Here is a 15,028-nt window from a genome sequence, read left to right on the forward strand (position 1 = left end):
TGTCCTAGCTGTCAAGGGGCTAATGTTTTATTACTTGACATTTTCTTCTTTCTTTGGTCCTAAATCGTTGGTTTGCCAACAGTGACTAAAACCACTAGTACGAATGAAGAAGTATCTGCCATTAAAAATTCTCTTGCCATTAGAAGTAAGGACTGGAGAGACAGCTTAGCTCCCAGAACGTACACACTTGAATGAACACACACCTTAAGCAAGGCCCCACTTTCTTCTGAACCATCAGAACCCTGAGATGCTGTAGTGTGGGGACTCAGGCCAACACCTTCTCCACCTTCACAACCACTGTCAGATCCTCCACTTCTGGATGGACTGGGCTTACGTGTCTTTAGGGAATAGTCACCAAAAAGAGCTCTTCTGCAGGTTGGAGAGGTTGCTACTTTGGAAGTACCTTGTAGCCTACTGAGGATAGGTGAGGTTGTTAAATTATCTAATTTTTCATGTGATCCAGCAAGAAACCAGTCAGCACAAGACAAACAGGGGGTTGCAGAAGAGGCTAGCCGTTCATTTATGCGGGAATCTACCCCTTCCAGCTGGTGAAGAGTTGTTTTGACCTGATCCACATATATACAGTCCGGTCCAGGATTCCCAACAGCTTTGGATGCACAGCCTCCAGCTTCTAATAGTACACACAACATATAATGTCTCTATAAGAAAACAAATTAATATAGGTTTAGCTACATGAAAATATTTGTATGTAACATACATGTATATATTTATGAATACTAAACAGATATGGGCATGTGGCATAATCGTATGATGATTATTGAAAAATCCTCCCTTCCCTTCTTAGTTATCCTCAATGCTTCTTGATCACCCGTGAAAACAAATCTCACATTGCCTTATCCTGATATACTATCAACTGCCACTTTTGGCACATGGAATCCCCTAAGGTAGCTTTCAAAGAGGCTCAATAATTGGTAGTCCTTTCATTTACAATCACATATTTATTCTGTTTCTGGTTCTATATTCTTTTCATGTCTCTCTCTATTTCCCAAAACAAACTAGAAGATAAAACCTCTGTTTTTATAGAAATGGGAACAAAAGATCTTAAGAACCTGCTAAAATCTTATCTTGAGTTTCATTAATATTTCTCTATGAGTATTAAATGGATACAAAAGAGAAGAAATAAGGGCACATAACATTTTGTTTGAATACTACTATTTGACATGCTTATAATTTTAAACTATCATTTTTGTTTGTGTATTTATTTAGTCTGTAAATGGCAAAAAAAAAACCCGAAGAAAAACTAAGGTAAACTTACCAAGCCAACAATTAGCAAAAAATACCTCCCTTCAGGTTCCTGAAAGACTTCAGTGTTTGAGTCTGCAGAAGGTTGGAGGTGATGTCGAGGAAATACTTCTCTCCATATTACCAACTGACCAATTCTTTGTTTTGCTGCTAAAGGCAGTAGGCAATAGTGGCGACAGTATACAGCAATATCAATAAGATCATCCTTAGGCAAATGACTGCATATCAAATAACCCTTGAATTTAACCACAGAGAATAAAAGTCAACTAGTGACATAAAGCAATAATCCTATAATACAGTTCTAAGAGTTTTATAGGTATTTCTTCAGTTGGCTTAAAATATTCCAGTTTCAAATGGAATAAATGAAGACATAGTAAAAATAGATGTTTTTTTCAACTAGACATCAAGTATTTGGGATAACTTAAGTCTATAATAGGTACACTTTAGCATAAAGCAAGATCACCTCTAAGTAGCACTAGCCTGAGAATTTGGCAAAATTACCAAAGCACTGAATTCTGAAGATGAAAAGTGGAGAAGCAGGAGTCAAGGTGGGGAGAGACTTACTTTTCACTGCTTACAGTCCTGTATTGTTTGATTCTTCTTTAGATATGTTTTATATTGTGCTTAAAAATCTTTTTTAAAAATTAAAATACTTAAATTCATTTGATGTTTAACTTGCTTTACATGCAAGTCAACTACTTAATGTTAGAAAATTTATCAGAAAGATGCATAGTTACTTTCTGAAGATAAGGAAAAAAAACACATGATTGCAAAAGGAAATCAACAAAGCAGTATTGCTCTTCTCTCATATACACTTGGTTCTTCGAGTACTGTTTCTCTCTTACACGTTTGTAAATGCTTTAAAATATAATGAAACCAGAAATATTTATTGTATTTGTAAATATGTAGGTACAAGTCTTGTTTTAAGATCTAATTTTATGGTACCTACATTCACAGAAAAAGAGATAACTGTATTTTTCATGTTTGTAACAATTTGAGAAAATTTACTTTCGGTCTGTTCATACAGCAGTATGACATATATAAAAATTTCAAGCTTCAACTTACCTTGTAAAATAGAGAAGAGCCCAAAATTGTATACAGCCGTCTCATGTCATAGTAATCCTCAGACTGGGGGAAAAACCACAGTGGATTTATATATATATAAAATTTTATATATATGTAAATATATGTATTTATATATTTTTTATGATTTTTAAAAATCCTAGTTAAGCTACAACAGTTCAAATGGAAATTACATTCTTAAGTAACTTATCTCTTCTTCTTTTGGTATTTATTTATTTATTATGGAAGTATAGTTGATATACAGTGTTTCAGTTGTACAGCAAGGTGATTCAGTTACACAAACACAAACACACACACACACACACCCCTTCTTTTTCAGATTCTTTTCCTTTATAGGTTATTACAAGATATTGAATATAGTTCCCTGAACAGCAGGTCCTTGTAGTAACTGAAGTTTTCATAGTGCCTTCTTTAGAAATCAATATACTAGGCTATTGGGGTGAGACATAAGGTGCCTATATATTTATTTTTGACTGAGAACAATCTTATTTTTGACTCTTGTAAGATAATGTTGATTAGAGACATCTAAGAGTAGAACATAAGATTTGTTACCCCAAGAGGGATTGAAAGAAATCTATCAAGACAAAATGCTTCTACTGGACATCACCTAAAATATCCAATACTACCATATACTATTTTTGAAAGTACAAATTGGTACAACCTATTTGGGAGCAACTGAGCAGTATGTAAAGAAAAAAAATTAAATACACATACTCTTTGAGTAATTCCTCTTTTAGAAATCTACAGAAATACTTGAATAAGAGATTCAAGATGTTTGTATAAAAAGTTAAGAGTAGAATTTTTAATATGCAAAAACTGGAGAGAAAGTTCAACAATGGAAGATGGTTAAGGAAATAAGGTTATGTTCACATCACAGAATATCATACATCTGTTTAAAAAAATAAGGTTGATCTATATGAGTAAGCACAAAAGGTTTTAGAATACATTGTTCAGCAAAGAATGCAAGCTGTGGAACAAAGTATTCATTATGATCTAAGTCTTGTTAAAAACAGCACCCTCAATCACATACATGTATGTATATACATATGTGTTGGTTTGTATGGGGGTATGTATGTGTATAGAGAAGGGTCTGGAAGAATATATTCCAGACTGTAAGAACAGTTGTAACTGGGGATGGAACTGGGGGAGAGGGATGAGGAGGGAGGACATTTGTTTTTAATAGTCATGCTTGCATTTATTTTTAACCAATATGCATGCATTACTTTTGTAAGTTGAAAAAAAACCCCAAAACACAACGAAACCTAAGGAAAACTGAAAACTGGAAAAAAATCTAAATATCCCTCAGTTGGGGAATGGATAAACACTGTGATATCATCATACAATGGAATACTATCAGCAATAAAAAGCACTGAACTACTGACATAGACAACATGAATGAATCTCAAATGCATTATGCTAAGTGAAAGAAATCAGGCCCACCGTTTTTCATTTGTTTTGACTGCCTTTTTGTCCTCATATTTAAGAACAAGGTATTTAGTTCACTGGAAGCTTTTTGAGGGTCTGGAAGCTCTGACTGGCTTCACCATAGGTAAGCTTTTAAAAGCTTTTATTTTATGCATGCAGTCCAAGAGGATTTCAGGTGAGATACATTCCCTTAAGCAATCAACTGGATGTTCTTGGGTCATGGTAGTAAATGTGATTGGGGAAACAGCTGTGAATACCATTCTTTCTGTGCCCCAGAAATGTCACCCTTCTCTGGAATGCGATTAACTGGGTGTTCAGTAATATTAAAAAAGCATGAAATAGAAATTAATTAATTAAAAATTGTTTTATTTTAATTAAAATTTTGATCATGGTAAAATACACATAATATAAAATTTACCATCATTTTTTTTTTTTTTTTTTTGCGGTACGCGGCCCTCTCACTGTTGTGGCCTCTCCCGTTGCAGAGCACAGGCTCCGGACGCGCAGGCTTAGCGGCCATGGCTCACGGGCCCAGCCGCTCCGCAGCACGTGGGATCTTCCTGGACCGGGGCACGAACCCGTGTCCCCTGCATCGGCAGGCGTACTCTCAACCACCGCACCACCAGGGAAGCCCATCTTAATCATTTTTAAGTGTACAGCTCAGTAGTGTTATGTACATTCACACTGTTGGGCAGCCAAATCTCCAGAACTCTTCCTCTTGCAAAACTGAAACACCGTATCCATTAAACAACTCTCCATCCACCCCCCTCCCACACCCCCACCCCCCCAACCCGCCCCGCCCCGTCGCCTTCCTGCAGCCCTTGGCATCCACTCTTTTACTTTCTGTCTTTATGAGTTTGACTACTTTAGGCATCTCCTGTGGGTGGAATTGTGCACTACTTTGTCTTTTTTTTTTTTAAGATTTATTTATTATTTATTTTTGGCTGCGTCGGGTCTTACTTGTGGCACACGGAATCTTTCTTGAGGTATGCGGGATCTTTCATTGCAGCGCGCGGGCTCTTCATTGTGGTGTGCAGGCTTCTCTCTAGCTGTGGCTCTTCTCTAGCTGTGGTGCACAGGCTCCAGGACACGTGGGCTCTATAGTTTGAGGCACACAGGCTCTCTAGTTGAGGCGCGTGAGCTCAGTAGTTGTGGCATGTGGGCTTAGTTGCCCCGTGGCATGTGGGATCTTAGTTCCCTGCCCAGGGATCGAACCTGTGTCTCCTGAATTGCAAGGCAGATTCTTTACCACTGGATCACCAAGGAAGTCCCTACTTTGTCTTTTAATGATGGGCTTGGTTCACCTAGTGTGGTATCTGTCCTCTGGGTTCATCCACGTTGAGGCCTATGTCAGAATTTACTTCCTTTTTGGGGCTGAGTCATGTTCCATTGTATGTATTTTCCATGGATTTGTCTATTTGTTTGTTCATTCATCTGTTGGTGGACATGGGTTGCTTTCTCCTTTTGGCTGTTGCGAATGATGCTGCTGTGAATGTGGGTGTGCAAATATCTCTTCAAGATTGTGCTTTTAATTCTTTTGAGTATATGAAATTGCTGGGTCATGTGGTAGTTCTGGTTTTGATTTTTTGGGGGGCCACCATGCTGTTTTCTATAGCATTTGCACTGTTTTGCGTTCCCACCAACAGTGCATGGGGGTTCCAATTTTTCTACATCCTCGCCAATACTTCGTGTTTCTGGGGTGTTTGTTTGCTTGTTTTTTTTTTTTGTTTTTTTTTTTTTCCTTGCGTTACGCGGGCCTCTCACTGTTGTGGCCTCTCCCGTGGCGGAGCACAGGCTCCGGACGCGCAGGCTCAGCGGCCATGGCTCACGGGCCCAGCCACTTCGCGGCATGTGGGATCTTCCCGGACCGGGGCACGAACCCGTATGCCCTGCATCGGCAGGCGGACTCTCAACCACTGCGCCACCAGGGAAGCCCTGTTTGCTTGTTTTTAATGGTAGCCATCCCAATGGGTGTGGGCAAGCTGTTTTATGTGTATAGTTTTGGACCCTGCTTTTTCCTTAGAAAATGATCTTGAACATTTTTTCATGTCAATAGACAGTTTTCTAAACATGATTTTAATGGATGTATTATTTAACAGATTCCATAATGTGGTATTTTAATTTGTTTCCAGTAATTTTTCAGGGTATAAACAGTGTTGTGCAGATAATTCCTATGAAGAAATTTTGTGTATATCCCTGATATCTTCCTTATATAAGGTCCTGGAGGTTGAATTCCAAGATCAGAGGATATATATATTTTTTATTTTATTTATTTTATTATTTTTTTACTGGTACGTGGGCCTCTCACTGTTGTGGCCTCTCCCGTTGCAGAGCACAGGCTCCGGATGCGCAGGCTCAGCGGCCATGGCTCACGGGCCCAGCCGCTCCGCGGCATGTGGGATCTTCCCAGACCGGGGCATGAACCTGCATCCCCTGCATCAGCGGGCGGACTCTCAACCACTGCGCCACCAGGGAAGCCCGAGGATATATATTTTTAACGTATTTTGCCAGATTGCTTTCCTGAAAGGTTGCATCAGTTTATATGCCTACTAGCAGTGTGAAAGCATCATCTATACTGAACATTATCAGACAAAATTACTTCAGTGTATGATCATAAATACAAGGTTACCAAGAATATATATCAACTGATAACAATGGTTAACTCTAAGAATCGGGCTGGTTTTGATGTATGAGTGGTCAAGCAAAATGCTAGATTTATGTTTGTTGTTTATACTTTTCCCTAAAAATGTACTCATGTAATATTTGTATAAAAATACATATTTTAACTTCCTACTTTAAAAAAAAGTCAGACCCAAAATATTATCTACCATATGATTCAACTTATATGACATTCCAGAAAAGGTAAAACCATGTGGACAGAAAACAGATCAGTGGTTGCCAGAGGCTGGGGCTAGGGAGAGGGACTGACTATAAAAGGGCACAGAAGAATGTACTGAATATAGATTATACCTTAATAATAATTTAAAGCAACTAAAGAAAAGAATACAGAATTAAAATATAAGATTAAATCTTTAATTTCACAAAAAGTTTAGAATAATCCTTCTTTTTCTTTAAATTAAGGTAAAACTCACTGCGAATTATTCTGCAAATTCTGACAAATGTGTACAGCTGTGTGCCACCAAAATCAAGATATAGAACAGTTCCATCAATACCCCCTGCCAGTTTTCTTGCTGAATATTATTCCATTGCATGAATATACCACAATTTGTTTTGTCTATTCACCTGTTGATGGACACCTGAGTTATTTGAATAGTCTCTGGCTATTAAAAATGAAGCTGTTATGAACATTTGTTTACAGGTCTTTGTACTGACATAGCTTTCATTTCTCTTGGGTAATTAGATAGGAATAGAAAGGCAGAATTATATGGTAGGTGTATGTTTAGGTTATTAAGAAACTGCCAAACTGTTTTCCAAAGTAAATGTATCATTTTACATTCTCAATTTATCAACTTTTTTCTTTTATGTACTGTGTCTTGACGTTGTATGCAAGGAATCCCAATAGATCGTTTTCTAGCCATAGTTAGTTCCACTGTTCATTAAAACGATGTTCCATAAAGGCAGGAATTAGAGTTTTAATTAAATCTATTGGATATAGGTTCCTAAAAACCCAGATATTTGCATATTTTAGATCTAAACTGCTCCAATTGATTAGTATTTAGCTAATTTTTTTTCCATTAGTGAAAAAATTTATGACCTATGAAGAGTTCACCTTGCTTAAATTTCCACTATTTTTACAAACAAAATACCCTTCCATTTGCTCAGGATCTTAGCTAAGACTAAGCCATCCCTTAAGCTAATATTCTCTCCCTACATTTACCAGCAATCTGCTGAAGAATGATCCAGCCTCACTGCTTCTACTTCCTAACTTCCTGTTTACTTTTTAAAGACTTTTATTACTGAAAATTTTAGCATATACAAAAAAAGAATAGTATAATTAGTTCCTATGTGCCCACCATCACCCAGCTTAAACAGTGACCAGTACATAGCTAATCTTGTTTCATCTCTATCTCTCTCTCCTTCTTCCCTCTCCCTGGTGAATTATTTCCAAATCAATCCCAGATGTTATATCGTTTCATCTGTGAATACTTTAGAATGCATCTCTAAAACAGAAGGACTTGAAAAAAATACATAACCATAATATCATTACCACATCTAGAGAATTATTCCCACCTAATATCCAGTTAACACTGTTTTCATTTCCTTGACTGTCTCATAGATGTTTTAAAAATTTTTTCTTGCTTGAATCAGGATCCAAGTAAGGTCCATATACTGAAATTGGTTGATATGTTTCTTGAGTCTCTTATGACTGATAGGTCTCTCTCAGCTTCTCCTAACCCCACACCCACCCCCTCACCTTCTTCAACAAAGTTATTTGTTGAAGAAACCGTCCTGTTGTGTCTAGTCTGAATTTTGCTAACTGCAATCCCCCTCCCCCAAATGGGGTCATTTAACATGTCCCTCTTCCCCTGTATTTCCTGTAAACTGGTAGTTAGACCTGGAGGCGTGATCAGGTATATTTCATAGGTGGTTTGTGTGCTTCCATCAGGAACCACATACTATCTGGCTGACTTTCTTTTTGTGATAACAGCTACTGATGATCATTGCTTAGATCCTTTAACTTACTGAGGGGAATTGAAAAATGATGGTATTCCAATTCTGTCATTCTTTCTTGATATGTTAGGTAGACCACTTCCATAAAGAGAAACTCCCCCCCTCCATCTCTATTTGGTAACCTTGAGGTATGGTTCAGATAGGAAAGGCAGATAAATGTTTGATTCTTTCTCCTTAATTACCAGTTTTCACAATAATGAATTAGTTCCTTAGCATCCTCCAAAGTTGACCAAGAACTTTCTTTTTTTCTTTAGTACCATTATGAACTCATGGACTTAGACATATCTGATGTGCTTCAATCCAATGCAGTTATTGTCCTTATAGATGCTCAAGAGGGAGCCTCTTCAAGGTCTCTCCTGATTACTTGAACCCTAAATTAACCCTAGTACTTTTTGAAAGCTTCCTGGATGTCTGATATAACAAGATGTTGCCAGGCTTATCTTGTACACTGTCAGCCCTAAATCTGGAATCAGTCATTTCTCATAGGAGTCTTGGTTCCCTTTAGCGAGAAATATTATTTATACACCATGGCCTGGGTGATAGTGGTGCTCTAGTGGACAGAGCTAGGAAATATAACAATAGTTTTTTAAAAAGATTAAAAACCATACTGCCAGCCAATGTTACATGTGTATCCTTTCTCTCAAAGCCCGGTTCCAAACGGTAGTAATGTAATTAATCATTACGTATACATTACGTAACAAATATTTTTAACTGAACAGAAAATCTTAAGGCAAGCAAAATAGATTTTGTCCATTTCAATATAGAAACCTAATGTTATGTATTCCAAGATTATTACATGCCCCCTTGGAAAATCCTTAGAATAATGATTGATTCACAAAACAAGAAATCAACAATGAACCTTTCCTAAAATCCACTGCTTCTCTTACCAGTTCTGCAAAATCTGCAGCCTCCAAGTCACTCAATGCTGTGTCTAATTCCACCTATGTGAGAAAAGAAAAAGAGTAACACAAACATTTAACTCATATTACTTACTTTTTAGTAATGACCATATAAAATTGCTTAATAATTACTTGAAGAATTGAATAAATATATCTCTCTCCTTTGTGTTATTTAAGAAATGTCCCCAAATGGAACATCTTGCTTTTAAGCTTTGCGATTACAAAAAAAAAAAAAAAATTAATGTATTTTAACCTATAGGAATTTTTCAGTTAAATCTCAATTATTGCAAAATGGGCTTCACTCTGTATTCAATGCAAACTAATTTATGATGTTAAAAAGCTGCTTTACAGTTCTGTTAGAAAAATTTTTAACATTTTAAAAATCTTAAGAGGAAAAACAATCAATCTGAATGTAGCCAGTCTATTATGAATTGTTTTAATTTTTCTATTTCCTATGTATTTCTCAACAGTTGGATTCTTGGAAAATCCAAGAATCCAACATTCTTCCCTGTCTCCCTCCTATGTTCTGTATAAAAAGGCTGTTCATCTTTATTCACGGATTAAATCATGAAGGCAAGTGTTCCCCTGGAATCTGGCACAGTTTAACCACCCTACAGAGTTATTAGAAAAATCTCTTACTTAGGATTTAGCTTTCGTTTCTATGGAATTTGCCTGAACTCTTTCATGTATTTGTCCCTCCCTGAAGCATTCAAAATTTAAAAACAGAATAAATTTAATCTGCAGTTTAATCTGTAATGCATATACATAAATTGGAAACTACTGAAAATCGAAGCTTGTAGCATATATGGTATTTGTGAAAAATAATCCTTGTTTTGTTTTTTAAGGCCAAGGCACTTTCTGCAGGACTGTTTCACAAATGTGTCTTACTGAGACGACAAAAGCTGTGGAAACATTAGTCATGCCTTTCAATGCTTTTCATATGGTATGACTTATTACTCATTTGTGACCTACTTTTTTCTGCATCTAGCAAATACTTCATGTTCTCCTTTTTGTGGCTACAGTTTCCCTTGTGAAAGACTACAGGACAAAAAGAAAGTTACCTACTTGTGATTTTCGATCTCAGAGACATTAATGTTTAACAGGTTGCTATTCCTGCTACTGAACTCTACAGGCTAATATACAAGGTTACTATAATTGCTTCTTCATATTCCTTAAGAGAAAAAGTAAAATATCTTTTCTCTTTATTATTCCAGTGTATCTTAGGAAAAATTATTTTTTTAAAAACCTGACAAACAAACAAACAAAATAAGGAAGTTCTCTGGGAAAGAAAACAGAAGTGTGACTTCATCATATACTAAACTCAGAACAAGTACATTTTTTTCCAAGTTAAAAACAACTATTTCCACCTAAAATTTACCAGGCACAAATTACCTTACACACACATATGTTTTTAACTAGATTTCTCAAGGCATAAAATTCCTTAATATTTTCCATTAGAATATATATAGTCAATAAACCCTACTATTTTTCACACAGTAAGAAATCTCAAAGGCAAAAGGAAAGTGTATGAGTTCTTTGAGTTTGCTGGTAAAGCAAAAACAAAAACTTTAAGGGTTATTATGTATTTTAAACTTTACATTCATCAGAGACTTTTAGATCACTTTATCAGAAGATATCTATCTCTTGGCAAAAATATTGTTCTTAATTCTCTTAACCAGAATACAAAATATAGAAAATGTCTAAGTTATATCCTCATTGTTTCCCGTATATTAATTCCACCTACCCAACTAAACTGTGAGCATCCAGAGGACTTTTCTGGATTCCCAAAGCACAGCACAAATCTGAGTACCTGGCACAATGAAGGCTGATCTGCATAGAGTAGTGTCCAACTCAACAAGGACAAAGACAACCAGAGCTTTGGTGAGATAAGCAACAGGTATGGTTTAAGTCAAAAGATTAAAAAATATATACAGTAGAATTCACACAGTGATTTCTCAGATTGATATTCTTTTAGGTTGAAATAAAAGCATACAGTCCTTTTAATCAAATATATGTCAAATTAAGGGAAAAAAACGCCAATAAAAAAGAAATCTGAATACAGAAGGTAGCCTTCATATGGAATTTATAAGAGCAAAATAGGCTATATTTTAAATGTCTTAAACAAGAACTCTTAGAAGGAAAATAATATTTAATCATAATATATCCAAAGTCTATAGACTTTTCCCCTAAAAACATGAAGTACCTCTAATCTCACAGAAGAGACTATATATTTTGAGGGAAGAGATTTCTTTAGTGAAGAGATTCTGAGACAGGAGAAAGAACTTGGGCAAGACCAGACCGACAGGCCCATGAGATGGCAACTCTGACTCGCGAAAAGCGGCCTTGTGTCTTTCAGAAGAAAAAGACCCCAGAATGGGCATGAGACAGACTGTGGAAACAGTGTCTTTCTATCTTAAACGTAAGGTTAACTAGTTAAATTCTGTCTATTTTGAACACTGTCTATTTTGTTTTCTTATGAAAACACTGATGGGAGTAGAATTATATATCTCATACTTTTAGTTTTATCTCATACTTTTTAGTTTTTATATGATTTAGGAAAATGATAATCATTGGCCTGAGATACAAAATGCAACAGGGGGCAGTTGACAAAGGCAAGGACAAAAAAAGAATACAAGAAGGTAAAGTTTCCTTTAAATATGCTTTAACCCCTCAACTCCCTCCAAATAATCATTATATAATAGTACTCTCACAGCTATAATTACAACTACAAAGTGCCAGGCATGGTTCTAAGCATTTTATGTGTGATAACTCACAACTTCTTTATGAAGTAGGTAGTATTGTTGTTCCCATTTTACAGATGAGGAAACTGAGCAAAGGGACTGCTATATCTGTTTAAATTATTATTAAACTTCAAAAGGCATTTGTTTGATCATATATTGTAGAATTCCATGAAGAGCAGAATCTTGAATTGGGATATTACAACAGCATAACCTGGGTTTCTTCATGGGCAGGGAACTGCTATGGCATAGTGCCTCATTAATACTATTACAAATGCTGTGGCTAAATACATTATTGTTGATGAAAATGTCTGAAATGAGCTTTTCAATCATTCAACAGTAAAGTTATTTTGGATGTACAGAAATGACTGAAGTCACATTGATAATGCTTAACCACCATGAATCTTACCTTTAGTGATCTATCTCTGGCACAGGGCAAAAGCTAATTACAACTGTTCATGTAAACAAAGATTTTGCTATTATTAATTTGTTAGCCAGTCATTTCATCTACCTAACTCGATGACCCTGCATTATAAAATCTAAATCACAAAATTCAAAAGTAAGACACACCATATAATTACGATTTCTGAAAAGTATTCCAAGTTTGAACAAAGCTTAAATGTTAAAGTAAGATGAGATAGCTAATTTCTATTTAGAAAGAAAAACTTCACTGCACTGAACCTCCTACTTATCAACCAATTGCCCCTTTAACTCTTACCCATAACCCTGAAAATAACAAAAAGCCTAAGAGAAAAAAAAGAGAGAGAAGATAAAGAATATAAGGCGGGCTTCCCTGGTGGCGCAGTGGTTGAGAGTCCGCCTGCCGATGCAGGGGACACGGGTTTGTGCCCCGGTCCAGGAGGATCCCACATGCCGCGGAGCGGCTGGGCCTGTGAGCCATGGCCGCTGGGCCTGCGTGTCTGGAGCCTGTGCTCCACAATGGGAGAGGCCACAGCAGTGAGAGGCCCGCGTACCGCAAAAAAAAAAAAAAAAAAAAAAAATATATATATATATAAGGCAACTGGCTCTGATTCTTATTTATGACACCTAAGATTACCTTAATATCCTGTGGAAGTGTGAGCCACCGAACTCCAGGGAGAGTGTCTAAAAGTACTGCACTGGAAGCATCATATTGTTGTGTACTGGGACTGGCACTGGAATGTAGTTTAGCAGGCTGAAGTGCTCTTTGAAAGAACAAGCTGAAAAAATGATCCAAACGAGGAACATTCTCAGCCTGGCAAAAGGCACTGAAAAAACAAGAGCTGTAAAGTTAGAACAACACACAGAAATGGTAGTCATTGCTTGTACGCTCCTAAGGGGACTGGATCTTTCCTAACTACATAGGTTCTCTTCCTTACTTCTCCTCCCTTAATAAGAATTACTGCTATGTTACTGATGGAGTGTGTTAAGAAATTCACCCTGTCAATATTTTTTACCCTAAAGCCTGTTCTCAAATACATAGGGCAGATGGTACTACGGGAAAACCAGAGGGCTAACACAAGTGGTATATCCGTAACAGAATGGGCTGAAGTTCCCTTTTTGCAAAAAGTGTAACTCGCTTTTACCTCTATCTCTCAGCCATTTATATCTTTAATTTGATCACAACACTAAACTTTATTAATGTATAATCAGTTTTCTGTGGCTCACAGGGAACTAACCAGCTCACAACTTGAAAAAGATAATTTAAGTTTTTGGACATTTTAGTCTTTTCATAATTTTTCACAATGGCCTTTAATATCTTTCATAATCTGAAAAAAACCTTGTGGTTAAAAAAAATGTTGTACAATATCTTGGATCCATACTGCTTCTTGGTGTTATGGATCTTTACATTTATTATCTTAGTTTCCCTTTCAAATTCCCACCTAGGCAAGAAGAAACTACTTAAATTTGCTGTCAACTTGGAGCTACTTCCAAATCAATGGAAGCTAAATTTCAAAATGAAATTCAGAGAAATTAAGAGTCCCTCTGCCCCCAACCTACTCCATTGGAATTTGCAGAACAACTCCAATTGCTTTATCTTCATATACAGAATTCATTACAGGAATTTAATCTTTGATTATCTCTAGTTTTATGAAAATAGAAAGCTTCAATTGGGGCAAAACATAGTAAGGTTTGCTCATCTATTATAAATTTAAGGAGGTAGTTTATAACCACCTTAAGAGTTTATACTCTTCATTGGTTAAAATTTTTCTTATTAGTAAAAGGGAAAAGCACTGTATATGGCTGCCCAGTCTTTTGTAGTTCACACATTTGGAAAATGCTAATAAGTAATTGGGTTTGAGAGGGAGGTGTCTATATTTTCCTGGAGGAAAATACTGCAAATTAGACACTTTTCCCAGATGGCATCATCATAAAAAAGTCCTTTAGGCAGCTTTGAGAACAGTGACAATAAAGATCCACTCTAGATAAACAGAGATCTGATACTACCATGGTTTGGAAAAAATGTATAAACTGTCTTTGAATCTTTATATTGATATACTCTTAAAGCTTTGAAAGCAAAGGCATCATTTTAGCCCTCTGAAGTACTGGGACTTACAAACATCGATTTTCCATCCATAATTTTACATGTTCAAATATTGAACGGTTACCCCAAATTTCCTCTTTCAGATCAAGAAAGATACATCACATACTGCAAGGTTATAAAAGCAGGAAGCAGGGCTTCCCTGGTGGTGCAGTGGTTAAGAATCTGCCTGCCAATGCAGGGGACACGGGTTCAAACCCTGGTCCAGGAAGATCCCACATGCTGTGGAGCAACTAAGCCCGTGAGCCACAACTACTGAGCCTGCGCTCTAGAGCCCGCAAGCCACAACTACTGAGCCCGCGAGCCACAGCTACTGAAGCCGGTGCGCCTAGAGCCCGTGCTCTGCAACAAACAGAAGCCACCACAGTGAGAAGCTCGCGCACTGCAATGAAGAGGAGCCCCCGCTCGCCGCAACTAGAGAAAGCCCACGTGCAGCAACGTAGACCCAAGGCAGCCAAAAATAAAAA

The 15,028-nt window shown here is 36.8% G+C and overlaps 1 protein-coding gene across 2 annotated transcripts in view; it reads right to left on the reverse strand.

The window, feature by feature from the left end:
- Nucleotides 1-15,028, reverse strand: part of INTU (inturned planar cell polarity protein) — a gene marked incomplete at both ends in the record, with an annotated part of 78,486 nt that overhangs the window by 10,374 nt on the left and 53,084 nt on the right. For both annotated transcript variants that reach the window (XM_082838105.1, XM_082838104.1), the window contains 5 exons: nucleotides 204-659; nucleotides 1,277-1,498; nucleotides 2,329-2,391; nucleotides 9,291-9,344; nucleotides 13,098-13,287. In XM_082838105.1, coding sequence (XP_082694231.1) covers nucleotides 204-659; nucleotides 1,277-1,498; nucleotides 2,329-2,391; nucleotides 9,291-9,344; nucleotides 13,098-13,287 — 985 coding nt within the window. The remainder of the gene's footprint in view (nucleotides 1-203; nucleotides 660-1,276; nucleotides 1,499-2,328; nucleotides 2,392-9,290; nucleotides 9,345-13,097; nucleotides 13,288-15,028) is intronic.

Source organism: Leucopleurus acutus (genome assembly GCF_964270905.1).
Source record: "Leucopleurus acutus genome assembly, chromosome: 4".
In the NCBI taxonomy this organism is placed as follows: domain Eukaryota; kingdom Metazoa; phylum Chordata; class Mammalia; order Artiodactyla; family Delphinidae; genus Leucopleurus; species Leucopleurus acutus.